Here is a 27466-nt window from a genome sequence, read left to right as displayed (position 1 = left end):
GAGTCCAGAAGCAGAGTTCAGAGTCAGTGCGGTAGACTCCTATCACGAAAGGAGGCTCGGTAAGTCAGAAAAGATGCAAAAACGATAGACAGCTGGCGCCGCTACCTTGAAGTTTCCATGCCAGTTTGCTGCAATGTCAGGGAATATGGCCTAGTTAAATTTTTGTTGACAAAGATGGAATGCAGTGTGCTGTAAAGGGGACAAGTTTCTAAACTGATTTCGTGTTTCTCTTTAGTGTCCCTTAAACGTGAGTCACTCTACAATGACAGCAGTGGTAGTGCTGTTGCACGACTAAATCCCCAGGATGCCTCTGTAAACCTGTTTGCCCTGAACAACAGCGTGCACTATAGACCTTTTGCATAATGCCAGCAACTGTTTGCACATGCAAAGCAACATTGGGTTTGCCTCAACATTACAAAGGATAGACATGTACGAGAGCACGACGAGTGCAGTAATAATTCATGCACCACGCGGGCTCTGCTACAGGTCTCACTGAGTTTGCTGTTGTGTTCCGACACACACACACACAAAGCTTGTTTGCCACATACCATGGCCCTGCAAATACAAGTTCATAGATTGTAGGCAACACTATGGAAGCGATGCAAGGAGTGCGGTCGTAGAAGTCTCATTGTGCATTTTGCAGAGCAGCTGCTCTTGATCTGCAACATTTTTGACGAACTGACTACTTCAGAGATTACAACTAAATATGCCTTTCATGTAACATACGCATCATATTTTGCAATGTAAAAGTAAGAGATCTATTTAAAGCACACTTAACCCTTTCAGACGCTATGTACACAATTGTGTACATTTCAATCTTGCGGCTTTTACAGAAACAAATGCCAAAACTCGAGATTTTCGATAGTTTTGGCTCATTTTTGTGCTCTTGTCTGGTAATGGATGGATGGATGTTATGAGCGTCCTCTTTGGAACGGGGCGGTGGGTTGCGCCACCAAGCTCTTGCTATTATACTGCCTAATGTCCTACCTAGGTTAAACAATAAAAAAAAAAAAAAAAACACTATGAACTACCACGCCCAAATTTTCTGATCCCCTATTGCGAACTGTGCTTTTGTACATCTCCGACTTTTGTCGTTTCCCGACTTTTCTCCCACCAATCCTCCAATCGCCTCTTACTAATGCCTATTGCGGACATGTTTCCTTTACCACTACTCCCGCTGAACCCAAGGGCTTCAAGGAGGCCAGTGGTGCCTGTATCGACCGCTGGGTATTCACATTCTGATAAAACATGCTCCGTCGTTTCCCTAGCTTTACTGCAGCAAGCACATGCTTCTTCTTCCTTCTTATATCTCGCTCTATAGGTGCGTGTTCTAAGGCATCCCGATCTCGCTTCGAAAAGTAATGAACTTCCCTTTGAGTTATCATAAATGGTTTCTTTCCTGATTTCGTTTTTTCCTCTTAAGTAGTTACTCATGGCAGGTTTCTTTTCCATTGCCGCCACCCATGAGATTATTTCAGCCTCTCTGACTTTCCACTTGACCTTCTTTGTTGCTGTGTTGTCCACCCTACAGGCCGCATACTTGCTGGTAAGCTTCCTAGTTTTTTTCCTCCACTGTGAATCAATGTTTTTTCTGTACAGGTACTTGAACGCTCTCCCAGCCCATTTACTTTCTTTCACATTCCTCAGCCATTCTTCATACTAAACTTTACTGTGAGCTTCCCTCACTTCAAAACTAGTCCAGCCCTTATCACCCTGCATAGCTTCATTTGTAGTCTTCCCATGAGCACCCAATGCGAGGCGACCCACTGACCTTTGGTTCCCGTTGAGTCCTCATTGTACCCCTGATTTAAAGCAAACAACCGCATTTCCAAAAGTAAGTCCTGGAACCATTGCACCTTTCCACATACCTCGGAGGACCTCGTACCTATTGTATCCCCATAGCGCTCTGTCCTTCATTATGGCTGCATTTCTCTTCCCCTTTACTGTTATGGTTTTTTTCCTGTGTTTCCATATATCTACTGCCTTCATTTATCCATATACCAAGGCATTTATATTCTGTTACCCGAGGTATTTCTTGGCCCTGTATTTCCACTGTCTGTTCACTGTTTTCATTGAATACCATAACACCTGATTTTCTAACACTAAATTTCAAACCTAAATTGTTGCCTTCCTGTCCACAGATATTAGCCAGACATTGCAAATCCCTTTGCTTGTTAGCTAGCAACACAATGTCGTCCGCATAAACTAAACCTGGGAGTTGCTGCTTTACTACTGTACCCGCCTGTTTGTATGAGAGATTAAACCCGATATTACTTCCTTCTAGTGCCCTCTCCATCCTCACCATGTACATCATAAACAGCAGCAGGGATAAAGCGGATAACACTGAAGTTTTCAGGGTTATCTGGCAGATAGTTGAGCAAATATGACCAAAAACAAACAACATGGTGGCGCATGCGACGGCTTCCGCAGGTGAACTTTTTTGATTATTTCTTTTTTTCTCAGAGGTATTACGGCTCTAAAAAATTATAGAAACAATGCCTCACATGAAAATATATACGTATGTTGAATTATTCAGCATTACTTGAAAGACTTCCTTGCCAGCGGCGCATTCAGTGCATGGTCAAAATTGTGTAGATAGCGTGATACTGGAAGTAAAGTCGACCGGGCGCCAATTTCTGTCTAACTGCGTACGTTACTACTATTTTCCAGATTTTATGGGCTTTCCTTTCTCGTCATCCTACAAACCAAAGTTGCATCATGCAACCAAAGAAACAGCTGATCGACTACTGGAAAAGATTGCTTTGGGGAATGTGTCCGATATCGGTGAAAGCGACGATGAAGACAATGTTCCACAGGAAGACGTTCCGCGGGAAAATGATGGTAACACACAGAGTCCCAGCGAAGATGAAGAAGAGGAGCATCAGAGGTCGCCATTGAAAGAGATAAGTGCAGAAGGCAACATACCTAAATACTTTCAGTGGAAAAAGAGACTTTGCGTGCCCCCATCAGACACCGACTTCAGTGGTCACGACGAGTGCCCTCCGGACGCAGGTGAAACGTGTACGCCGTACATGTACTTTTCCAGATACGTGCCCGAGTCAGTTTTCAAGGTGATAGCCGAAAACACTAATCTGTATAGCGTGCACTCAACTCCGCATAACGTAAACACAACAGCCGATGAAATAAGGAAGTTGTTCGGAATGCACATCATGATGGGTGTCGTCCATTTGCCTCGAGTGGGGCTCTAGTGGAACCCGATGATGAAGGCTCCACTCATCAGTGAAACTATGACCGAGAAGCGCATTTTCAAGCTTCGAAATAATCTGCACACTGTTCCAGAAGATTCCGATTTCCACAAAGCGATGCTTGGAGCTAGCTGTTGAGGAAGAATGCTCAATCAATGAGCAAATGATCCCTTTCAAGGGCCAGCTTTCTATAAAACAGTACATGAAAGGTAAGCCATCTCCCTGGGCAATAAAAGTGTTTGCTCTATGTGGTAGAAGCGGTTTACTATACGACTTTGCGGTATACCAGGGAGAAAGCACGATTCCTGCTGAGCTGAAGAAAGACTACGGTCTTTGTTCTGGCGTTGTCTTGCATTTGTCTAAAAGAATTCCTTCTGGATGTAATTATCAGCTTTATTTTGATAACTACTTTACATCAGTGCCCCTCCTTCGCAGACTACGACATTACAAAATTTTGGCAGCTGGAACAGTGAGAAAAAAACAGGCTAAGCAAGTGCCCTCCTGAATCAAAAAAAGTGATGAACAAGAAGCCACGAGGATACTTCGCTGAATACGTCACAAGTGGTGGTGTCGTAGTGGTGGTCTGGAAAGACAACAATGCTGTGTCTGTTGCATCAAACTTTGTTGGCATTGGTGAGGAAGAGGATGTCAAGAGGTGGGACAAAACCAAGCGTGAGCACATATTTGTGAAACAGCCCGAGATCGTTGCCAAGTACAATCGAAACGTGGGAGGTGTTGACAAGATGGACTTTCTGCTGAGCCTATACCGCATCAAGATCAGGTAAAAAAAGTGGACCCTGAGGGCGATATTTCATTTTGTAGACTTGGCCGTCTGTAATGCTTGGATAGAGTACTTACATGACAACGCACACACAACGGTCAAAGCTGCTTGATCTCCTGCACTTCTGCCTGCAAATCGTGGAGGCCCTCATCAGCAGTGTGCCTAATACAAGGAAGCGTGGGAGGCCGTCCTACGAAGACGTTCCGACAGATGTTCCTCATGAGAAGAATGCACACATTCGACGGCTTTGCTCGGATGCACGCTATGATGGTGTGGACCATTGGCCAGCAGCCCAGGACCAAACCCTTCCTTCTAGATGCAAGTATGAAGGTTGCAAACGGCGAACAAGAGTTTTTTGCAAGAAATTTCACACTTGAAAGATTGTTCCCGATTCTTGACCTCTATGACGCTATGTACACAATTGTGTACACGACTGTAAAAAATAAACTACTCTTGTATTTTCGTCATTAGCCTTCCAAATCATCTTATTTGGTGAAATATATATAGTAGAAACAGAAAAAATTTGTTTGTAGGAAATAGCCAGCGGCGTCTGAAAGGGTTAATATCTTTCATTCATCTGCGACGCAAAATTATTTGGTTGCGGATGCAAGGTGCGAGAGAAATCTCTCTAGCCTTGTTAGCATTGCCTGCTATGTATGAAACAGAGTATACAATGCGAAGGCAGCTCGAGGGAGGCCATGACTGCAGGAGCCACATCATCTTCTTTGTCAAGTCTTATGTCATTCCAGATTCCATCGGAGCAAAGTATACGAAAAAAAGGGAAACAAACTAAGCACTGCAGAATGTAATATGTATTATTGTAGTGATCCTGCGTGGTGATCAAGCATTGCCAAAGCGTGGTGTCGCAAACATTAAGAGTACTCAGCAGTGTGATCAATTCAGCTTGTTGCAACTACTGCTGCCTGGCAGCTCACCCCTTGGCTAAAGGAACATAGCTACTGTCACTTATGTTGCTACAGGTGGGTGATGCATGTCTTATGATGGTGCTGTAGCTCATGAATGCTGAAAATGAATCACTATCCATGTGTATGGCTATACACATTCCTTTAAGTATATACTGAGTGACTGATGTATCAACAGGCTGTACATAACTGTTACAATTAGTGAGAAGTACGGGTGAATGGTTGGAATGGTTACGCAGTGGCCAAATTCGCAGCTAAAGTTGGTGCATTGCATACCATATTGAATGTTGTTCACTTTTCATATGTGCAATGGCTGGAACTGTACACATAGACACACTGCTTGTATAGCAGCATACAAAAGTAGGTCGGCATATCGAATTTCACTGAAGGAACACTGGAGAAACAGTACAAAACATACAAGCATGCAGTGGGACAGGCAACTGGCTACTATAGCCAGTTTTTCTTATAATAGCGGCTGGAAACCAGTCTCACCTGACTGCGGTAAGGGTTGTTGGCTCTATACAAATACCCTATAGGCCAGGCATGGTTTCGGCAGGCTCAATCAATCAGTTTCATGACTTAAAAACAATGCATGACAATTTTATTCATCTATAAATGCTGCTGTAATATCAAGGCACTAGACAGCTGAAGAATTCAAGAAAAGCTTTGACTTGTATGATGCATATGTAAAAAGGCTTTGTTTGACTTTGTCAGGCAGCAGTTTAACAGTGTTTTACTACTAAGAGTAAATTATTGTACATACAGTAATGTATCCTTATGTCCAACAAACAACAAGTTCATGAAAAGACTAAACTAAGAGATTTCAAACTGATGTTTACATGCAATAACTCACCGTCAATTTGTAACTTTCAATAATTTTACATTCTGCAATTCCAGCATAGTTGTCCTCCTGATCATGAAGACTTTCCAATTTCTGCGGGTCCCATTCTTTGCAGACCTGTGTGGAAAGTTTGATGACCTCTGTGCACAAAATCTTTTTGTTTGCCGGCTCTCACTCAATTTTTTAATAGTATCCTTGTACTCAGATTAGCCTCCCCCCCCCCCCGACGATGTGGAAGCCTACCCTCCCTTACCCCCACACACACACCTAAAGTGTCATTACTAGAGCTTTTTCACTCACATCATTTGAGATTTCTTTTGACTTGCCTCAACCTTTTCACTTAAAATTTTATTGTGGCTAGTAGCTTACTACATTATTGTTGGCGCGAATGCGCATGGCTTCTAATTCGCACTTTTGCTTTATTTCTGCAAATCCTGACAATAGGAGGACAAGCACATTAGAAGCACCAGCGATGGCTGCCTCATCTGTATCTTCTCACTTCAACATTGTTTTAAATTTACGCTGTATACAGTATGCACGCAGGGTTCATGCTGGTGTATATGATAAAAACTCAAGGGTTTTTAAGGACTTTCAAGGACCACACGCAGGGCCATAATTATACATGCGTGTATAATTATGGAATACGTACTGTGTCCCGTGACAATTGCCCCTTCCCACGCATGTTAAGCTTCACCGCAATACTTCACATACGCTTCACCGCGTAGCATCGCTGTGCTGAGGCGCAGCTGCCTTTCGGGAACCAGCATTATGCAACGCGCCATGCTTTCTAAACTTCGAAGCCATACGTGAGGATTACTGATGCGGAGTTGGTGCGATTAAAGACAGCAGCGAATTCTTTCAATGAAGAACACGGCACCGAACGGCAAGAACCTTAATAGCGAAAGTCGAAGCAGCGAAGCCTAGTGTTGCCGCGGTGGTAGCTACGGCTGCCAACGGATCGGCGTGCGTGATCGCTCGGTTAATTCGAGGGGGCGAGATAATCAAAACGGCGGTGATGACTTTGATTAATGCCATTTGGGACCTGCGGTAGCGGCAGAAACTCCGGAAAATCGGACAGCGAAGGGTTCTTACGTCTGAAATTACAGACGTTCTTATACATCGACTCTATGGGACGCGTGGTGGAGCCTGAAAGCCATCCGTGATATCGGGCATTTCACAAAAATCGGGCGTCCGGAAAAGTCGGTTCTTGACTGTTCACAGGCAACTCCTCCAGCCAACGACACGGCGTCAAAGACAATTCGTAACGAGTCCTCTCTTTTACTCGAGCCAGCAGCAGGTCGCGACTTTCGTTCCCTTTCAATAAAATGACAGCCAATTTTCCCTGATTGAAGCACAAATTCCCCGAGTTTTCCCCAAGTTTTACCAGACAATTCAAAATGCCTGAGAATTCCGGGTTTTTTAACAAAATCGCAGCGGGAATTCAGGAGGGTTGAAATTTTCTCGAATACAATCACTGGAAGTTTATCAAAAATAAAAATTTAGGAAATTCAAGGATTTTCAAGGACCTCCGAAAATTCCAGGACTTTCAAGGCCTTGAAAACGATCCTTTCAAATTCAAGGGTTTTCAAGGGTTTCAAGGACCCGCACGAACCCTGGCACGTACACAATATATTTAAATATATATACAGGACAAATTTCATTATATTTTTGAAAGAGAAGGAGGTAGCCAAATAATTATTTCTAAAGGTATGAATAGCCTATGCCAGGGAATGAACTTGTTGCTGTATGTTCACCTCGCTTCAAATTGCCTTGCGTGCTTTTTTGACCCTAGAAAAAAACCTATAGACTTCAGTTACCCCTTCGGCAGAGTCTTATCAACGGCGTTTGAAATGCACGTGAATGATATGTGTCTCAGTATTGCTTCTCTTTCCAGTAAACAATACTAACGACTCACAAAAAATACCATTAATAATTCATAACATTTATTAGGGATGGAAACATCTTCATTTGTATGCAGAGGTCATAAATATGTACAGGGAGTCCCAATTAAATATCACCCACCAAGATTTAAAAAACAGCAATGCATTACTCGAAGAAAACCTAGTGCATATTGTTTACAGTACAGTGGAGTAGCTGCCAGTAATTTTTTCGGTACTATTTAATTAGGTAATTGTATTTATATAATAATTAATAATCTAACTCGACACATACTATCATAATTATCAAAGTGTCTATGAGGCATTTGTAGGTACAGCCAAGGGACATCTAACTGTGGTAGTTTCAGCGATGTACTAATTGCGTACAAATTTTTTACGATTGACAAATAAACCCTGCGAAATATGGAGAATATCACGTGACTGCGCTCGCACCAGCATCATAAAGCAGCGCCCTCGAACAGGCTCCTTGTGAGTTAGGCAGAACAAAATAAAGGAAATAAAGAAAAACATTGTGATCGAGCTAGTGCCTTACACTCTTAAGCAAAATTACACCCTTTTGCCACACAACAATAATCATCATCTGTCTTGTCCGCATTTCCTTTCTTTAACGCGGCGAGCCCGGTACTTTCCAGTAACGAACAGCATGCGCGTTATCAGCATGACATAGCATTCCCGACAGGAAAGTAGCAGGCGCGGCGTTTTCAAGAAAGGAAACTCAAGCAAGGCGGGTGACGATTATTGTTGTGTGGCAGAGATACACCCCAAAGGGTGTATCTGCCAGGCCCGGCCTAATTAATCCGTCGCATTTGGTGTTAGTTGGAAACAAGCTGTGATAGCTGTTGTCTTAGCATAGATAAAGTGCATGGATGGTTTTTTGTTTTTTGTCACAAAACCTGTCACCACAAAAGCGAATTGACAACGTCAGTGAAAATGTTTAAAGGTGAGTTTTGTTTCGTCCCAGTTGCCATGTCTTTCTCTAATGAGCAGAAGGAAAACATGATCCTTGCCTTCGGAGCTGAAAATGGCGACAAGAGGAAGGCCATAAATATATATTGGTCATAGAAGTGTGGTGCTCGACCAAACGCATTGACTATCATCAGAAATTATGAAAACCTGAGACAAACTGGCAGGATCAAGAAACACTGGCGAAGGATTCCATCATTGAGACCTAGCTTACACACGGATGTTCTACAATTTATGGCCTCAAACCCTCTTGCTAGTGTGCGGGACGTGACTGCCCATGTACCAATTTCCAAGTCATCAGTTTGGAGGATTCTAAATGACGGCCTTTCACCCGTACCACCTTAAACAGCACCAATTCTTGGAAGATAGGGACCTGTAGAACCGGCTTGATTTCTCGAATTGGGTCCTCACAAATGCGGGTGCGTCGGACTTTATGAGCAACATCATGTGCACAGATAAAACCAATTTCTACAGAAAGGCCCAGGTAAATTTGCATAATGTACACTATTCAAGGGTCTCCAATCCACAATGGGTAAAGCACAATCGGCACAAGTACCAGTGGTTGTTCAATGTGTGGTGCGGAATTTACGCCGGTGCTATAATCAGTCCCATCTTCTTCGATCACACACTGACTGGACAGCGTTGCATAGACTAAATCCTTGAAGGAGTGGTTGATAAGTTTCTCAGCAAAGTCCCGCTGTCACGTCTTCCACCTCTCTGGTACCAGCAAGATGGGGCATCCACACACAGCAGTAGCTGAGCACGCAACTGGCTGGATGCGACTTCTTATGCGCAATCGATTGGAAGGCACGGGCTAGGTCAGCTGACCTCTCTCAAATCGATTTCTTTCTTTGAGGTTATGTAAAAGATCATGCTTGCATGATCGAGATGGATGTCAGATTAGCTCAAGGCAAGGATAATGGATGCCTGCCATAGAATTCGAGCATCGGTCATCAAGAAAGCCACTGAAGATGTGATAAAGCGGATTCAGTACTGCGTGGCTGCAGAAGGAGACCTTTTCGAATGCATCCTCTAGGCAGCAGCTGGTGTTCAACAGAGCTTACAAATTCATAGATAGTAAGGGCAAACTGAAATCTGATGTTTTTTTACTTCTTGTGCAGGAATCCCGATTGCTGATTCAGCTTATTTAGAGGAGGCATATATTGTTTTTCTTGAACGATGTTCAAGGTTTTGCTTTATTTCTAGACATGGGTTGCTTCACAGTCTGTTTTGCTTTTATTGTTTGGCATGAACCTGTTTTTGCAGCACTCATACTCTTTCATACAAAATAAAACCATCACTTTAATTTGGTTTCTGGCGTGAAAGCAAGTTTTTGGCGCAAAATATAGCTATGCGCGCACTCTTTCGATGCGGTGCTAGCAGAGCCGGGATTTTGGAACATTCCATGCCTATTTCATTGCTTTTTGCGTTTCGTGCATAGTCAGTGCGGTGCTTTGGCCGCATTATCAAGGGGCTTTTGTTATCGATTTGATCAGTCGGCCTTGAGAGACAGATAGTAAATGTGTCCTAGAAATGAGAGGAAGGAATAGCTGTGAAACGCGAAACCTGCTGGTGATGCGCTGCTTCAGTACATTATCAAGGTGATGCGTTGTCTCTTCGGGTTTGTGACAGGCATGCAGTTGCTTTCAATCAGCTTATTTGAGGGCGCTGCTTTATGACGCGGGTGGGAGCGTAGTCACGTGCTATTTTTCATACTTTGCGACGTTTCTTTGCCAGTCAGAAAAAATTGTACGCAATTAGTACATCACTGAAAACACCCTCATTAGATGTCGTTTGGGTGTGCCTACAAATGTCTCATTGACATTTTGATAATTGGGACGGTACTTCTTGAGTTAGATAAATAATTGCAATTACCGAAATAAATCTTGGTGACAAAAAAATTGCCGGCGGCTGGAGTAACGCTATTGCTGTTTTTTCAAGTCTTGGTGCATGATAGTTGGCGCACCCTGTATAATTCACTCAGCAACCGAAATGAGGCCAAGCTGGGTTCATTCGAAATCAGAATCAACAGCAGTCATGCGCAGCAGCGCTTATACTCAGACTCACAGAAAATGAAGACAGAGAGAGAGAGGCTGCAGTTTTGCTGGAAAGGCGAAGCAAGATTAGTGATAGCCAAATATACGACAATTACACGAAGGAAGATTACACCACAGAGAGACGCCAGATTCTTGGTGGTGGGAGAGGACTCAGGCTGTGAAACTGAACTGTCTCCCACACACACACACACGCACGCACACACACATGGGGTTTGGAAAGCTGGTCGCCGCCCTAAAGCTAAGGTGACAAGTGCTGCCGAAACTCATTATGTAATAGTTGGTGCAGGTAGCCTGTGGGCCCACTTGTTCAGTGCATAACCACCATTGACGGTAGTTTATTTACAACTGCGAATTATTATTACTGAGGAATATTAAAACTATACACACACATTTTTAAAGTATTGGTAGTTCATCTATTAAAGGGACATAAGAGTGATATATGAAGTCAAGCTAGGCTAGAGTATTAGATAACACCTATAGAATGCCAGGCAACTCAGGCTTAATGCAAACCAGAACACTAAACAAATAAACCAGAAAAAAAAAATTATGGGATTTTACGTGCCAAAACCACTTTCTGATTATGAGGCACGCCGTAGTGGAGGACTCCGGAAATTTCGACCACCTGGGGTTCTTTAACGTGCACCTAAATCTAAGTACACGGGTGTTTTCGCATTTCGCCCCCATCGAAATGCGGCCGCCGTGGCCGGGATTTGATCCCGCGACCTCGTGCTCAGCAGCCTAACACCATAGCCACTGAGCAACCACGGCGGGTAAACAAACCAGAAAAGATGCAAAACTAAAATATAGGTGGTGACACAACTTTGATACTCCCGTAACAGCATTCTGTGGAGTCAACAGTTCTGACACCATTCATTGAAGGCTGCTTAAATATTTATCAATATGAAAGTATTACTACAGTGTACTTGAACATAAGCAGACTGAAATCTGGCAACACTTACGATGTTTCTCTAGCAAAAGACAGCCACATTACTACACTAAAATAACACGACATCTGCGACATCACACTGACATCATGGACACACCAAGTAGGCCATGAAGTTCAGAAAGGGAAGCTGGACTTTCATCTCCTGGAAAAATAAATGGCCTGTTTTTGCCACATAAACGCGAATATCTAAAGACTACTCTGGTAATATAAGCAAATCCTCCTTTTCTCTTTACTGTCCCTTAAAAGTTTTGGCAGACTTCATTGTTATAGAACTGATAACAGCCTGAATCCAGCAGCATTTAAAGGCAAACTTTCGGCAATTTTTTGCCCTTGCCAAGATAATGGAATAATTAAGTTCCTGACAGCCCCCTGTCAAGCGTCTGATAGTAGAATTGTTCCGCAAATTCGAAAATAATTTTAAATAAGCAAAAAAAAAAAGCGCAAAACTGAAACCAAAACTTGACCAAGCCATCAAGCGAACATCTTCGTATGATGTCACAAGTGTTCCCCAGCAGAGAAGGCACGCAAGGCATGCCGGTCTCGCCTGTTGGGTGAACAAAACCGGCGAAGAGCAGACGTTCAGCAGGTTTGTGACTGCACCGGACTTTCGGCTGACAATTTCAGCTGCACCAGCTCTTCGGATGTGTCAATTAGTGACAGCTGCGATTCTTTTTTTGGGGGGCTTTACGTGCCAAAACAACTTTCTGATTATGCGGCACGCCGTAGTGAAGGACTCCGGAAATTTTGACCACCTGGGGTTCTTTAACGTGCACCTAAATCTAAGTACACGGGCGTTTTCGCATTTCGCCTCCATCAAAATGCGGCCGCCATGGCCAGGATTCGATCCCGCGACCTCGTGCTCAGCAGCCCAACACCATAGCCACTGAGCAACCACGGCGGGTAGCTGTGATTCCGATAAATTCAATAGCTATGAATCGCCATTCACATACGGCCCACCACCGTAAGAGCCAGCGCCCACGCGCAACATTTCGTTCTGCAACATGAAGACCAAGGGTAGCCCTAAGTGCTGCTTGCTATTTTAGGTGTTTCACCCCTTCTCAGGGAAGTGCTTTGCATGCTCACTGTAAGATGTGAAGCACAACTTCCTTAATTTGTGTCCCGCAAGAACGCCGCTGACAGCCCAAGGCACCGACTGGTCCATTTGTTTCCGCTGGCAGGTGCAGCGACCACTCATCGTTCGCTTGAGGTGTGATGCTAGCCACTCCTCGGTAACATTCATTAATGTCAGAACATATCAAAACATGCAGATTTTGTGCATGTGAGCACCGTCGCATCACACTGAGTCGCGCTGATAGGAGCGACCACACACCTTCAACAACAGCAAGCGAGAGACTGCAGTATGGGAGCGTTGTTATGCTGTCTACTTATTCTTTGCACTCTCTTCATGAATATAATGTGTTCTGTAAAGTAGACACAGGCAAGGACTTTGCGCACGATTGTTTATTTAGAGAATGCGAAGTTTTCTCGCAAAAATACCCCTTCTCAGGGAAGTGCTTTGCATGCTCACTGTAAGATGTGAAGCACAACTTCCTTAATTTGTGTCCCGCAAGAACGCCGCTGACAGCCCAAGGCACCGACTGGTCCATTTGTTTCCGCTGGCAGGTGCAGCGACCACTCATCGTTCGCTTGAGGTGTGATGCTAGCCACTCCTCGGTAACATTCATTAATGTCAGAACATATCAAAACATGCAGATTTTGTGCATGTGAGCACCGTCGCATCACACTGAGTCGCGCTGATAGGAGCGACCACACACCTTCAACAACAGCAAGCGAGAGACTGCAGTATGGGAGCGTTGTTATGCTGTCTACTTATTCTTTGCACTCTCTTCATGAATATAATGTGTTCTGTAAAGTAGACACAGGCAAGGACTTTGCGCACGATTGTTTATTTAGAGAATGCGAAGTTTTCTCGCAAAAATACCAATGCCAGTATTGACACCATTGGCAGCTGAACAATGTGGTTGTTTACGCTGCTGTATTGCAGGGCCTCCGCTTGCTGCCCATTTGCTGCCCTTGGAAGCCAAATAATGAGTCAGCGTAACAATAGGTAATAATACACCCATGTATGTAGTCACATTTAATTTAAGGGAAGCGCTGGCAAGTACGACTGGCCGTGCTCGAGAACAGCAACCTACGGGTGTTGATAGTGCGTCGTGTCGTCACTTCTAGCTTTTTTACTTGTGCACTGTACGAAATAAGGAATGCTTTATTTCAAATCTGTATGGTCTTAACTGAAATACAGAAGCGGTTTTCTTCATCCTAATTCCTTAATTAGCTTCAGGTCAGTCGCTCAGGTCCGCCAATGCAGTAGACGCATGAACTAGGTGACTGTGATAGGCTTAACCTCAGCTGAACGCAATTGGCATTGGCTCAAACTGTGTGTGCGGATGGCGAGGGCTGAAGTTTCTGCAGCCAACAACGCAGCACCACTTGCCTCCCATCTCTTGCCCATCACCAGGGAATGCAACTTCTTGCGCAACGGCAACTTCTCATGCCATGCACTAGCCCATGATCATGAACTCCTCCACGCTCTCATTGCTGTCTGCATGATCGCGGCGTTCTCTGGGTGGAACATTCCTGACCTCATACACAATGTTGCCTGCAACTGGGGATGAGTAAGGTAGGGTGTTCGAGCCAATTAAGGGAAAACGCTCCTTGAAACAACTTTCTTTGTTATTACTTGCACTAGAGGTTTGAAAACTCAGTCAATTATAGAGTTTTCTATGCAGATTTCAAATGTCATGTTTTGTGTAGCTGTTATAGTTTTTGAATTATGCGATGCACAACGACAAAATGTAGTCATCTTTGTGGGCACTTTTGTATGTACTCAATTTTGACTAAAATCATAGTGCTGTATCTTGTTTAGCTCCTTGTAGATCACGAAGTGCGGATATCTAGGCAAACGGCATGCACAATTACTGGAACTATGCAAAAAGATTCGAGCATTCTAACTAATTTTTTTTCTCGATTTCCTTAAATATAACCTTGTATTTTCACATCCACTGCTGGGAGATTTTGAAATTTCAGGAAGGTATCAGCACTGTACATATCTTCAAGAGTATGTATGCCAAATTTCATTAGTATAAGACAAATATAAATGTACAAGGTTACTTTCATGTGATTGTGAAAAAAAAAAAAAAAAAATTATCTTAAGTGTCCTAATTTTTTTTTTCATGGTTGCAGTGATTGTAGATGCTGTTTGAATAGATATCAGCACTTGGCGTTCTACAAAAGCTAAGTAAGCTACAGCAGAAGGCTTGTTGCAAAAATTTATTACACCCAAGAAAGTGACCACAATATCACTATTTTGCCATTGTGTAGGACATTACTTAAGAACTATAGTGGCTACACAGAAACCAATGCTTGAAATCTCTTGTAATCTGCTTGTAATGCTCTATAAGTGGGTGGATTTTCAAATCTCTCGTACAAATACGTATTTAAAAAAAATTTTTTAGAGGAGCGTCTCCCCTTAATTAAATTCATCTGTAAAAAATTGTGCAACTCTGAAATGTGATTTTTTGAGGACATAATGGGAGTGTTCAGAGGAAAATACTCAGAGAATTTCATCAACATCCATTGACATCCAAAAATTGCCGGAGTTGCCCTTTAAGAACCTAGAGTTCTTGGGTTATCATACCATTAACCTTGCCTGTATTAGTAAGCATGAATAATGCAGAAAAATTAATAAGAGCAAAGAATAGAGGCTTACCTTAAGATAAAGAGACCATGCTACAGGATATGCCCGAATTATCATGTCAAGCTGCGTAGGTTTCATCTCTTTCAGCTTCAGCATCACCATGTATACTGAAATAGCAACAGCTCGTGTCATTACACTCACGCTTCAGGTCAAAGATATTAACAGTCTGCATTCTGTTGAAGGTCTCATTACAACTACAGCATGTGCCAAAAGAGTGTGTTCTACTAAGTCTGTGGCCAGAGTTGTCTTGAGGTCTAGTGCTGGCACTGCATTTTTCATCACTGGGCTGTTTCTAGTTTATGGAGGCAGTGGAGTTTCAGCCTTCTTGCTTGAGCGGTTACAATAGTAATGGCAGTCAAAGGAGATAAGCACCAACACCAATACCAGCGGTAGATAGTTACAGCCATGGGGGGAACCATGGTTTAAAGAGTGTGAAAGCGACCAAGCTCAGATGTAACTTGTGTGGTTTAGTTTGTGAGAGCACTGCTCTTGCTTTTGACTCTGGCAATCACCACTTCATGGCACCTCTGCCAAAACAATATTGTAAATGACCCAGACACCCGAATGAGCATGGGAATGTTTTCCTTCAATAACTGCATACTGCGAGATGCTGAAACAAGAGGCGAGGATTAATGACATGTGGCGGGCCCTTGGATGGGAGATTCAGATTAAATAAGAAATTGGCAAGTGATTGAAACTTATTGCTCATAGTCTTATTTTCTTAAAGTGAAGCTTTCTTTGCCTCTTCCTTCGACTTTCTCACTGCTGCTGCTGCTGTCAGGCACACCGCGAGCATCGGGGGGGTCGTTCAGAGCGTGTGTATACATGACAGGAGTGAGTCAAAGAAAGGTGACCGGAGAAACTTGTTTTCACCCCACCATGTCGAATGTGCCCAATGCCCTTTGGAGCTCCCTGGGCATCGCCACATTAGCCTCTTGACAGCTGAATTATCTGTGACTCCCCTCAGAAACATTGCAGTGCTTCCTGCAGTGCATTGCAGAAACATTGCAGTGCATTGTAGTGCTTCCATTGCAGGATTCGCTGATATGTCGCACTAGGCTTAAAAACACTGACGTCAGTCAGACATAACGCCGCAAGCACCACAGCTTTATTGCAGCCTGCGTCCGTGTGTTCCGCTGCTCACGTGTCCTGATGACCATGGCAGTGCCGATGAAGGCACGATGAAGATGACGATGAAGTTGGCGATACATCACTTCTTCCCCTCTTACAGGTCCAAGCGTTCAGGAGGCCGTCGCTGTCGGGTCGATCTTCGTAACGGTGGCGGGCTATCCGTCTGGGCCACTTCCGGACTATGTCGCGACGTGATTGGAGTGCTATCTGCAGGGTTTACGGCTACCCTCTGTGTCGAGAAAGAGTCTGAGACAGTTCGACGTCTCACCTGGTCCAAGTGTCGCCGCTGAATTCCTTTCCCGGAATCAACAGTGACCATTCTGGACTCCAGTTGATCTCGCACTACTCCTGGTATCCACCTGCGACGTCTTGTTCGGAAATCGCGCATCCAGACTGGGTCACCTGCCTGAACTGGAGACCCTCCAACTCGTGGTTGGATTTCTGGTGACCTTTCATCGGGAGCGATACAGTCCAGCTTTGTTCTTATTTGGCACCCCAATAAGAGTTCCGCCGGCGACTTTCCATCCTTGACGGGCGTTCGGCGATATCGACATAAAACCCGCGCTATGCGTATTTTGAGGTCTATTCCGGGGTTCTTCTTTAGTCCTTCCTTGAGCGTACGCACAGCTCGTTCGGCTAACCCATTTGACTGTGGATGATAAGGGGCTGTTGTGAGTTGTTGCACATTGTTCCGTGCCAGAAACTCACGAAAAACTTTGCCCACAAATTGTGGTCCGTTATCAGAAACAAAGGTTTTTGGAAGGCCGAACCGTGCAAATATTGATCTTAGCGCGTTGGCCGTGGTTTGCGAAGTGGCAGTTTTCATTGGAATGGCTTCCATCCATTTCGTTTCCGAGTCGACGACGACTAAGACCATTTGTCCGTCCAACGGGCCTGCGAAATCTGCGTGCAGCCGGCTCCACCTTTCCCCGGTGGCTGGCCAGGCCAAAGGTATCTGTGCTGGTGGCATCGCTGAAGCCTGCGCACATGTGGAACATGAGTTCACCAGTCGCTCTATGTCGGAATCCAGTCCCGGATACCAAAACAACGTTCTCGCTGTGGTTTTCATGGCTGTCATGCCGGGGTGTGTCTCGTGCAAAAGACGCAACACACGCCTTGCCGCCACCAGGGGTAGAACAATGCGATGTCCCCAGTACACCAAATTATGGCTGACTGTAAGCTCTGTTCTTCTGTTGAAGTACGGCCGGAGATGCTCATGGCCCTGCGGAAGATATGACGGCCATCCCTGGGAAATCCATTTTTTAACCTGCAGAAGGCTGGTGTCTCGATTAGTCAGATGTTCAACCTCGTGGGCGCAAAGCGCTGTTTCCTCCAGAGAGAGGGCATACAAAACGTACTCGTCGGCAGCAGAGTCCCGCGGCTCCTCCATTACTGGCAAGGGCAACCGACTGAGGGCATCAGCATTGGAATGGTCACTGCCCTTCCGGTATTGCAATGTGTAGTTGTAGTTGCCAAGAAACAAGGCCCAACGCTGTATTCTAGCGGCCGCCATCGGTGGTATGGCTTTACCTGGATTGAATAAACCAGTAAGAGGCTTGTTGTCTGTTACTAAGACGAACTGATGTCCGTACAGGTAGTCTTTAAACCGGGCGACGCCGAATACCAGTGCCAAAGCTTCTTTTTCTAACTGCGAGTAATTGCGCTCGCTCTTGGTAAGTGTCCTGGACCGGAATCCGATGGGGTAGTCAACACCATTCACGCGGTGCGACAAAACGGCCCCAATGCCTACTGATGATGCATCGCACTCCAGCCGCAGCGGCTTATCCGGGTCGAAGTGAGCCAGAAACTTGGAAGCCACAATTGCCTGCTTAACTTGCTGAAATGCTTTCTCCTGTTCCTGGCTCCATTGCCACTTGACTCCTTTGGATAAGAGAGCATGTAGCGGAGCTAGCATGGTGGCCAGATTGGGCAGGAACTTGCCATAGTAATTTATGAGACCGAGAAAAGCTTTCAGCTCACTCACCGAGGTGGGCTTTGGGGCTTCAACAACGGCTTTGATATTGTCGTCCTTCGGTCGCAGACCCTTCGCGTCGATACGATGACCGAGAAATGTGACTTCGTCTTGCCGAAACTTGCACTTTCCCTTGTTCAGTCGGAGACCATACTCCCGCAGCCGCTGCAGCACGGTTTTGAGCCTAGATGAATCATGTTTTTTCTCGGCGATGATAATGTCATCCAGGTACACCTGCACTCCAGGAATATCCCCCAGCAGTCCGTCCATTCGCCTTTGGAATATGGCTGGAGCAGAACTTACGCCAAACGGTAATCTGTTAAAACAAAAGAGACCCTTCTGGTTGTTGAGGACTGTTATCTTCTTTGCTTCCTCATCCAATGGCAACTGGTTGTAGGCTTGACGCAAATCCAAGGTCGTGAATACTTCGCCACCGTTTAACCTAGCAAAAATGTCGTCCACTCGAGGCAACGGGTATTGTTCTACCACGGTGGCCGCATTCACAGTCATACGGAAGTCTCAACACAGTCGGAGGGACCCATCGCCCTTCAAAACGGGTACCACAGGGGTTGCATATTCAGCGGTTTTCACCGGCGTCAAAACGCCTTCCGCGACCAGCTGATCCAACGATTCAGACATCTTATCTCTGAGAGCGTAGGGTACAGTACGGGCCTTACAGAACCGTGGACACGCGTTTTCTTTCAATTGAAATGTGACCGGTAGTCCTTTGCACAGGCCGAGTCCCGGAGCAAACACGTCGGCATATTCGTCAAGCAGCTGTTGCAGACCTGTGCTGACAGCCTGTATTCCAACCGGTTGCAGATTCGCTACCACATTCGACAACATTGCCACTCCAACTTCATTAAATGCCTTGATGGTGTCTCTGCCGCACAAGATGGTCCGGAGCTGTCGACCACTATGACAGTACCAGGAATATCTTTCCCGTCGCACGTAGCGGTCATGCTAAGCTGGCCGACAACTGGAAGTTCTCCCAAGAGACAAGAGAGCTTGAGCTGTGAACTCTCCAACGGAGGCCAGAGCTGCTTGTACTTGCGGAACACCGTTACGGGAATGACGCTTACAGGTGACCCCGTGTCCACCAACATAGTGAGCGGAACGTTATTCCAACTGATGTCCTTGTAAATAGGCCTAACCTTGCGGATACTGGCTGCGTGATGGAGAACCGCTGTAATCGTGTGCAAGGCGTCGTTGTCGTCCGAGCTTGTGTCCTCTCCGGCTGCCATGGCGTACGAACCCTGGCGCCGTTGTCTTGCTGGATAAGATCCCTGCCGACGGTCACTATTTGTGCTAGACAGGCACATCCGACGTAGATGTCCTCGTTTTCCACACCGGTGGCACACCGCGCGAAGGTGTTTGCACTCGTCCTCAGCATGCGATTCTCCACACCTTCCACACACGTCGCGTTGTTCCGGCTTGGGACGTCGCTTCGAGGAATGGCTCTTTTGTCGGGCAAAATGTACTTCAGAGTGCGCCGAGTTCATGCTCCTGGCATTTTCAACAGCTCTCTGTGCCGAGACAGCAAAGTCTTCAGCCTCTTCTAAGGTGAGCTTCCGTCGTGTCAGTAAATGGCGCCGAACGTCTTCATCCAGCACTCCGCAAACGATGCGATCCCTCAACATGCGCTCCAATGACGTGCCGAAGTTACACTTCTCAGCTAGGCGTCGAATGTCCGCAATGAAGTCCTGAGCAGCTTCCCCGTCTTGTTGCGAACGCATGAAGAAAGCATAACTTGCAGCGATCTCGTTGACCTCCGGATCATAGTGATCTTCCAGATACCCGATGACTTCCTCATAGCTCAGTTCATTCACCTTTTTTGGTTGACACCGGCCCTGCACCACACGCACAGCACTGTCCGTGAGCGAAGCGATGAGCAGCGCTCGCTTCTTCGTTGGGTCCACGATGCTATGAGCCTCAAAGTACGCCTCCAGGCGAACGCGATACGTAGGCCACGTACCTTCTGCATCGGCAAATTCCGGTGGCCGTCCAGCACTCATGCTGACGCGAGTCTTCTCACCTAGTGACGCTAGGCCTCGTCGCCACTGATATGTCGCACTAGGCTTAAAAACACTGACGTCAGTCAGACATAACGCCGCAAGCACCACAGCTTTATTGCAGCCTGCGTCCATGTGTTCCGCTGCTCACGTGTCCTGATGACCATGGCAGTGCCGATGAAGGCACGATGAAGATGACGATGAAGTTGTGCGATACATCATTCGCACCTTTCTACTAAGGTGCGAATCCAGAGGGGACATAGATAGAACTGTAGAGAGAAGGGAGGAGAAGAGGCAGTTTTCATACAAGGAAGAGGTGGGGGAAGTGATGTGAGAAGGCAAAGAAACCAAAATACTATACGACTGTGGTTGTGGGGAAACTGGATAAGCTTAAGTTCAAGGTAGAGTATGTTGCTGCTATTTATGAAAAATAAACACCATACAAATATGTCGAGCGGACAAATTACGCAGGGCATGCAGAAGCAGACCCACATTAATTAAAGAGCATTGCACGGTCCAGGCGACACTACAGAAGCGGTCGACCATCAAATCAACACTTATGTGCCAGCCACAGTAGCTTTGCGACTATGGCATTGCTAGAGGTCGCTGATTTGATCCAGACCGTGGCAGCTGCATTTCGACGGGGGCGAAATAGAAAAGATTTTGGGACACATTAAAGAACATCATAATCCAATTCAAGTTTAATACTTCTACCAGGATGCAATGTACCATGGTAACCACAATGCTCAACCCTCTCAAAGGTTATGAAATATGGCGCACAACAATGCCTCAAGCAAACACTTCTCCCTGTGTGTTCTGTGTACTACACAGAACAGCAGCTGTGCACATAAGGTAACGTTCAACATCAACTCACCACTCTCGTGTTAGACTAAACGTTGAAATTAAGCTTTAGCCATCAACATCACCGCTAATTATCATTGATCAAAGCATCCAGCATGGAAAGCTTCACTTACACCGATCCCACAGTGCGTGGGGTCTGCATAATTTTTTTTGTAATATTTTGTAAATTTTTGTAAAAGGCTTTCTATTCTATCACCTGCTATTCACTATTACTAATAAACAGTTAACATCCTTGTAATCAACGTCACTGTGTCTCCTCTTAACGCGACTTTAAGACATCCACAACTCCTTAAACCTTCCCTCACCAATATCGTGGGGAGCATTAAGTGAGGCCATTTACGTTTTCTTGGAATTCTGCACTCCTCGAAAAGCTTGCAACCTTTGTAATGTATCTTGTCCAGAAACAATAACTGCCGTCTATCTTGCTTTCTTTTCCTTTCCTTAGTGCTGTGCACCTGGTACTTCCAGGTCATGAACAGCATGCACGGTATCAGCATGACATGTCATCCATGACAGGAAAGTCATGAGCACAGAGTTTTCAAGATAAAAAAATGAAACCAAGACAGATGATGATTGCTATTTGGAGGCAAGATATGAGCCGAACGGAGTAAAAAAATTTTTTTTTTGATGTACAGTAAGAGCAGGCCAATGACTATAACTGCAGATTCACCACAAGCCTTCATGCTTAGTGGAGTCACAGTTACAGTTGCCTACACAATTCTGGCACAAGCTGCACATTCAAGAGTAATTTACTAGAGTACTACAGCTACACATACAAAACCTTTTCTTTCTCCCCATAAGGTGCCAGAAGCTTAGAGAAATGGCAGGTTACATCAGACATTCAGCTACAAATGAATATGGAGCCCCTGTGGATCACGAACAGGGGAGTGCAACGATCATATGCAGGAATGTGCCTTCTGTGTATCCATTTTATCAATTTCCAATAATGAAATTCATTGCTGATGCTTAACTATTAACTAATACTGCCAAGAAAATGATAACTGCCCTACCCAAGTCTGTGTCACCACTTTCAATAGCTTTCACGAGGGCTCTTTCCTCCTGGCCAAGTTCCACGAGAATGGGTACCTGCTCGGACGCCCTTGGCTCACAGTCAAGAAGCTGGTTAACATGAAGGGAGAACAGGTGGGAGGGCTGAAAGACTGAACACTTCAAGGCACAATGAGCTTAAAGCAAATGGAGAAAATTTTCACACATTACACCCATTGTAAGTTACAGGCCCACTTTACTGCAACAAAGGTATACAGGAAAGCCAGAACAAAATCTGAGCATATAAAAAGAAAAACAAAAAAAAGACCAATCTACACAGTGCAAATTTTACCCCAACATTCACCTAAGTGTGACACTGCAGTGATCCATTAACAAAATCTGAGTGTCACAGCTAGGGTGTGTTGAATGGCCAGTTATGTAATGATACTATATTGCAATTTGAATGAGTCGCACAGTGTGCTGTGCATTGTATGTTACCACTCCTATTTCCGTCCAGCTTGTGGGTATGCGCACAAACTATATTGACAGCCTGAATCAACCCATCTATGTTGCTCAAAACCTTACAAGTTATAAGCCTTAAGTGATAACGAATGAGAACACAAACTTTGCCTATATGCCTTGCTATACATATAAGCTGTAGCAAAATCAGAGAAAAGTGGTGCACTGTGCACCCAAACCAAGTGTCACTTGAAGTTGATTGATCGAATGGTTGGGCCTAATATTTCAAAGCAACACTTCGGCTATGAAGGGCACCATAGTGAACTGTTTTGGATTAATTCTGATCACCTTGGGTTGTTTAACAAGTTCCTAAATCGTAGTATATGAGCATTTCTGCACTTCTTCCCATAGAAACACAGCCACTGTGGCTGGAAATTGAATTGCCAGCGCCACTCTCATCGGCATAATGCTATAGCCATTGAGTTACCCCAGTGGGTTCATGCTGATGTAGCCACAGTAAAGTACAATATGCAGTTAGCACATTAACATACACAAAACATAAACAAGCATCCAAAGTGATTACATTACTTTGCAGTGAAAGTCAGCAGGCAATGAATGCCCTGGGCAAACTGAATCACAATGGCAAGAACTCTTTAAACCAAACAGCCAAAGAACTAGGCCCATGCCCTCCAAATAAACCACTAACCTTTATGGCCAGGTCTTGCCTTCCACAATCCACTGCTTTCCTGGCTATTTCTGAGTAAAGAATTCCAGGTGATGAATCCAACTTCTCTGAAATGGCTTTCGCAACTTCATCTGTCGGAATATGCAATTGGGCTACCTAAGGAATGGCGTGAGAAAGATGCAACTTTCAACTTGCAATCGACAATTTTTATTTCACAGTGGTGTATGAAAATTTTAAAAGCTTTGAAAAGGAAACAGATTTTTTTTTCTTGGAATGTTACTGTAGGCAAGAAATGAACCAGCACCTTTACTATTCACAAATGAGCTCATTTCTCTGAGTCATAAATTGACAAAGAGGATATGGTGATTCTTCAGCGCAGGCAAGAATCACCATGTGAAGACATGTCACTAACCACAGAGTGGGCATGACTCATTGACAATATTCCTTGACAATCCAACAAGAGCAGCTCTAGTCTAACACAGTGTGTGATGCACCAAGCATTAGCTTGTGGTAGTTATATTCTTTTGCATTTTGACATCTTTTTAAAATCTAGAACATTCCAAAAACTAAATGGAAGTTGTGTTGGGAAACCATACTTCCTAGCTTCCGAAGAAAAGTTTCCGGTACCTGATCTCTCTTTATTTAGCATACCAAGTTTATGAAGGACTTGAAAGTGGTTGGTGTTTCAGAAACAAACTTTTAAAAATATAGTTATAGCCATTTGGCAAGGGATAACAGGTTCTGAACTATACAGTAGACTTCCATTATTTCGACTTCAGTTAATTCGATCCTGGCTGGTGCCCATGTATTTCTACAGGCCCAAGCTTTAGTTATTTCAATCCTAAAATTCAACTTTGCTGGACAATTCAAACTTGACCAATCAGCACGCACGCACCTGACCTCTATGTCGAGACCCCTATGTCATGATTCCCATGGTGGCCCCAATAGCGACCCATTTAGTAGCGGCATCTGTCTCTGCGGAGCTTAGGGGACAGTTAATCCGCTGAACAGGCATAACAATTTTTTCCATCAAATGCTGTCCTAGGAAGATTTCCAAGCAATAACTGTAGCTCACAATGCCTGATTACGGTATTTACACTTTTCAAACACATGCATCTTTTTATTGTTATTTTTTTTCAAGAAAATTGGGCCGAAAATTGCCCGTGCAATGCAATCGGACAAGATACCAAAACCACCTTAGCGGTGTTTGTATGCTTTAACGCATAACATTGTTGTACTGCAGCGAAGCAGGCTTTACGAAACTGGCGTCCATTGTGCAACACATATTTGACCCTTGCCAATTATTGTTGCTAAAAAAATCGGGTGCGCGTTAGAGTTCCGCTTTGTTTAGGAGCTTTAATGTCATTTCTACATTAGTTTTCTACATTAGACACATATAAGGCGGGCGATTCGGGAGCATGTTAGAATTAGGAAAATACTACCAAATGAACCAGTGGTGCCTCTTGGAGTTTTTGTCTGCACCTTGTTTAATTTGACCCGCTGAATAATTCTATCAATTTCGTCGGTCCCACCAGGATCGTGAACAATACAGTATGGCACATTTTTCTTTGACAATTCTTTTCTAGTAAGCATTGCACTAAATCCTTCAAATGCCAATAAAAGTGCATGCTTAAGTTGAAACCGGGCATTCAACCAAACTGTCCCGGCAATTGGATCTAAGAAGCAACGCTGACATCAGGTTGAAAAGAAAACAACGAAACATATATCATTCTCGTTATCCGGTGTCTGCCCTTACCACATATCTACAGCAAATTTACATGTGGTACCCCAACAGGAAGGAATAGAAAATGAGATCATCATGCAAGCTGGTTTGTCAAATCGTCTTTTGTTGGTCATCAACAGCCTCAACATATTGCAGAAGCCTGTAATGCTGGGCTGGTTGGTTTAACATGGCTTCAACAGTGCAGGAAAGGTGTTTTTTCCTCCTGTTTGTCTTCGTTTCCTCTGCTGTTTTACTATCACAAATTTCGTTCTTGCCTTTGATTCACATGTAAATTAAGCATGAATGAACAAAAACAAGTGCTTCAAGTTTTAGAGAGCATTGAGATTCAACCTTGTGTGTTGGGTAAGACATGTCTGAGTGTTCTAGCATGCTAAAAATATGCAGAGGACAAACACAATTAACTTGAGCACTTAAGCTTGACAGTCAGGGCCAATGCACCAGCCTTCACTTCTTCAGCCTCCTCACAAGGGCCACCATTCAGATTTCCCAGCCGTTCTTGGTCAAATGTAGAGAATTTCTACAGTTCTGGTGGCTCACCTTATAGCAGGCCCAGTGTGCCAAAATACGACTGGTGCCCTCTAGGTCCGGGATGCGAAGGTACTTGGCAATCTTGAGTGCAAGATAGTAGTGCTGCCGCAGTACCAACCGGTCTAGCAGGACATCGATCGAAAGGCATTGGAGCCTTAGCAAGCACACTGTCAAGGGAAGCCACAGATATGCCAAAGCAGCAATACTGTCACGGGCATAAAACTATTTACACGATGTATTTACATGATGCGTATATAAACAGCAGCCGAGAATCCCAAGAGGCTGTTGTCACCTCGTCGTCTTTACCGTCAACAGCCTTGTCCTATTTTTCCACCGTAAAAATACTATGTTTCTGCATGCATAGACTAAAGGAAAATTAGTGCATTGGAAGGAAATGAGTGTTCATTTGTAACAAGGATAGGCAAGGCAAACACATTAATAAAAGGAGTAGTGTCTTCGCATTATGCGGGCAATGCTTTTGCCAATTGCGCTACTGCGGCACTGTTTTCCAAACCAACGCTATCGCGTAATGCGAAGACGTGGGTTCGTACCCACCTGCGGCCAGTTTTTTCATCCACTTTCATTTTCATTAATTCATCATTTCCTTAACTCAATAAATAAGTGCAAGAAATTTCTCCTATGTTGTCCTTGGTGTCATTGTTTGTTGGCTTCTTAGGATATGATTAATAAAAATCAGGCCCCTCATTTCCCTTTCTTCTCCTTCATTACATTACGAGGGTCCTGAATCCAGCAACATTGATGAGTTCAGGCAGCATGTGTGGGTTTATTGATCAGTTGCCGTCCCCCAAATAGATCACACACTCATGATGGCTCTGGCGGAAAGAATTTTCCACATCTGCCGCCAAGGCTTGCGAATGATGGCACTAACTAACACTCCCAGGGTTAGTTCTAGTAGCAAAACAGAAATGCCCCAGAAAGTGGATGGGAAAACAGTGCTGCGGAAGCTCAATTGGTAAGAGCATTGCACACGTAATGAAGATTTGGGTTCATATCGCAGATGCGGCTAGTTATTTTTTCATCCACTTTCATTTCCATTAATTTATCAATTCTTTTATTCAACTAGTGTAAGTAACTTCCCCTATGTTGTCCTTGTTTGTTGGCTTCTTATGATATGATTAATAAAAATTAGGCCTCTTGGTTCCCTTTCCCCCTTTTCTCTCTCTCTTTCTCTCTCTCTCACACACACAATATATATATATATATATATATATATATATATATATATATATATATATATATATATATATATATATATATATATATATATATATAGAGAGAGAGAGAGAGAGAGAGAGAGAGAGAGAGGAGAGAGAGGGAGGCGGCAGGAGTGGTAGTAGCTGGTAGAAACTCACTCCCCCCTCCCCCATCTCACCCGAAATAAATTTCTGGCTACACCACTGCACCACATTGTACACTCATCAACCACACAGCATGAGCATGCAAAGGATACTGCGTGTAGGTGAGCGGCAATCCCACCATGTGGTCTCTCACAGCATTCAGGACCCGCAGCAGACGACAAGTTTCAACAAAGCTATTTGGGTTCATGCCTTGTACAAATGACTTTCCAAAGAATGCAGCCTGTAATGAAAAAAACTCATAAATATGCTGCCAGTAGTACCTTGAAGTGTTGGTTTTGCATGTCAGCAAGAACTGTTAATTTATTCCCTTCAAGGCTAAGCTGTTTGTCACTGACAGTGACATGCTACATGCACAAGACAATGCTAGTGATATTT

The 27466-nt window shown here is 44.4% G+C and overlaps 1 protein-coding gene and 1 pseudogene across 1 annotated transcript in view; one reads left to right on the top strand and one right to left on the bottom strand.

Annotated features, from left to right (window-relative positions):
• The window catches only part of Vps16A (vacuolar protein sorting 16), a 50988-nt gene that overhangs the window by 3830 nt on the left and 19692 nt on the right, over positions 1-27466 (bottom strand). The window contains exons 13-18 of the mRNA XM_050179090.2: positions 27184-27311; positions 25722-25866; positions 23462-23596; positions 22320-22428; positions 15346-15440; positions 5764-5868 (exon numbers count right to left, since the gene is read on the bottom strand). Of these exons, the coding sequence (XP_050035047.1) occupies positions 5764-5868; positions 15346-15440; positions 22320-22428; positions 23462-23596; positions 25722-25866; positions 27184-27311 (717 nt within the window). The remainder of the gene's footprint in view (positions 1-5763; positions 5869-15345; positions 15441-22319; positions 22429-23461; positions 23597-25721; positions 25867-27183; positions 27312-27466) is intronic.
• LOC126531544 (piggyBac transposable element-derived protein 3-like) lies at positions 135-5756 on the top strand (annotated as a pseudogene).

This window comes from Dermacentor andersoni, chromosome 5, assembly GCF_023375885.2.
Source record: "Dermacentor andersoni chromosome 5, qqDerAnde1_hic_scaffold, whole genome shotgun sequence".
Classification (NCBI taxonomy): domain Eukaryota; kingdom Metazoa; phylum Arthropoda; class Arachnida; order Ixodida; family Ixodidae; genus Dermacentor; species Dermacentor andersoni.
This window is presented reverse-complemented; position numbering and strand designations above follow the sequence as displayed.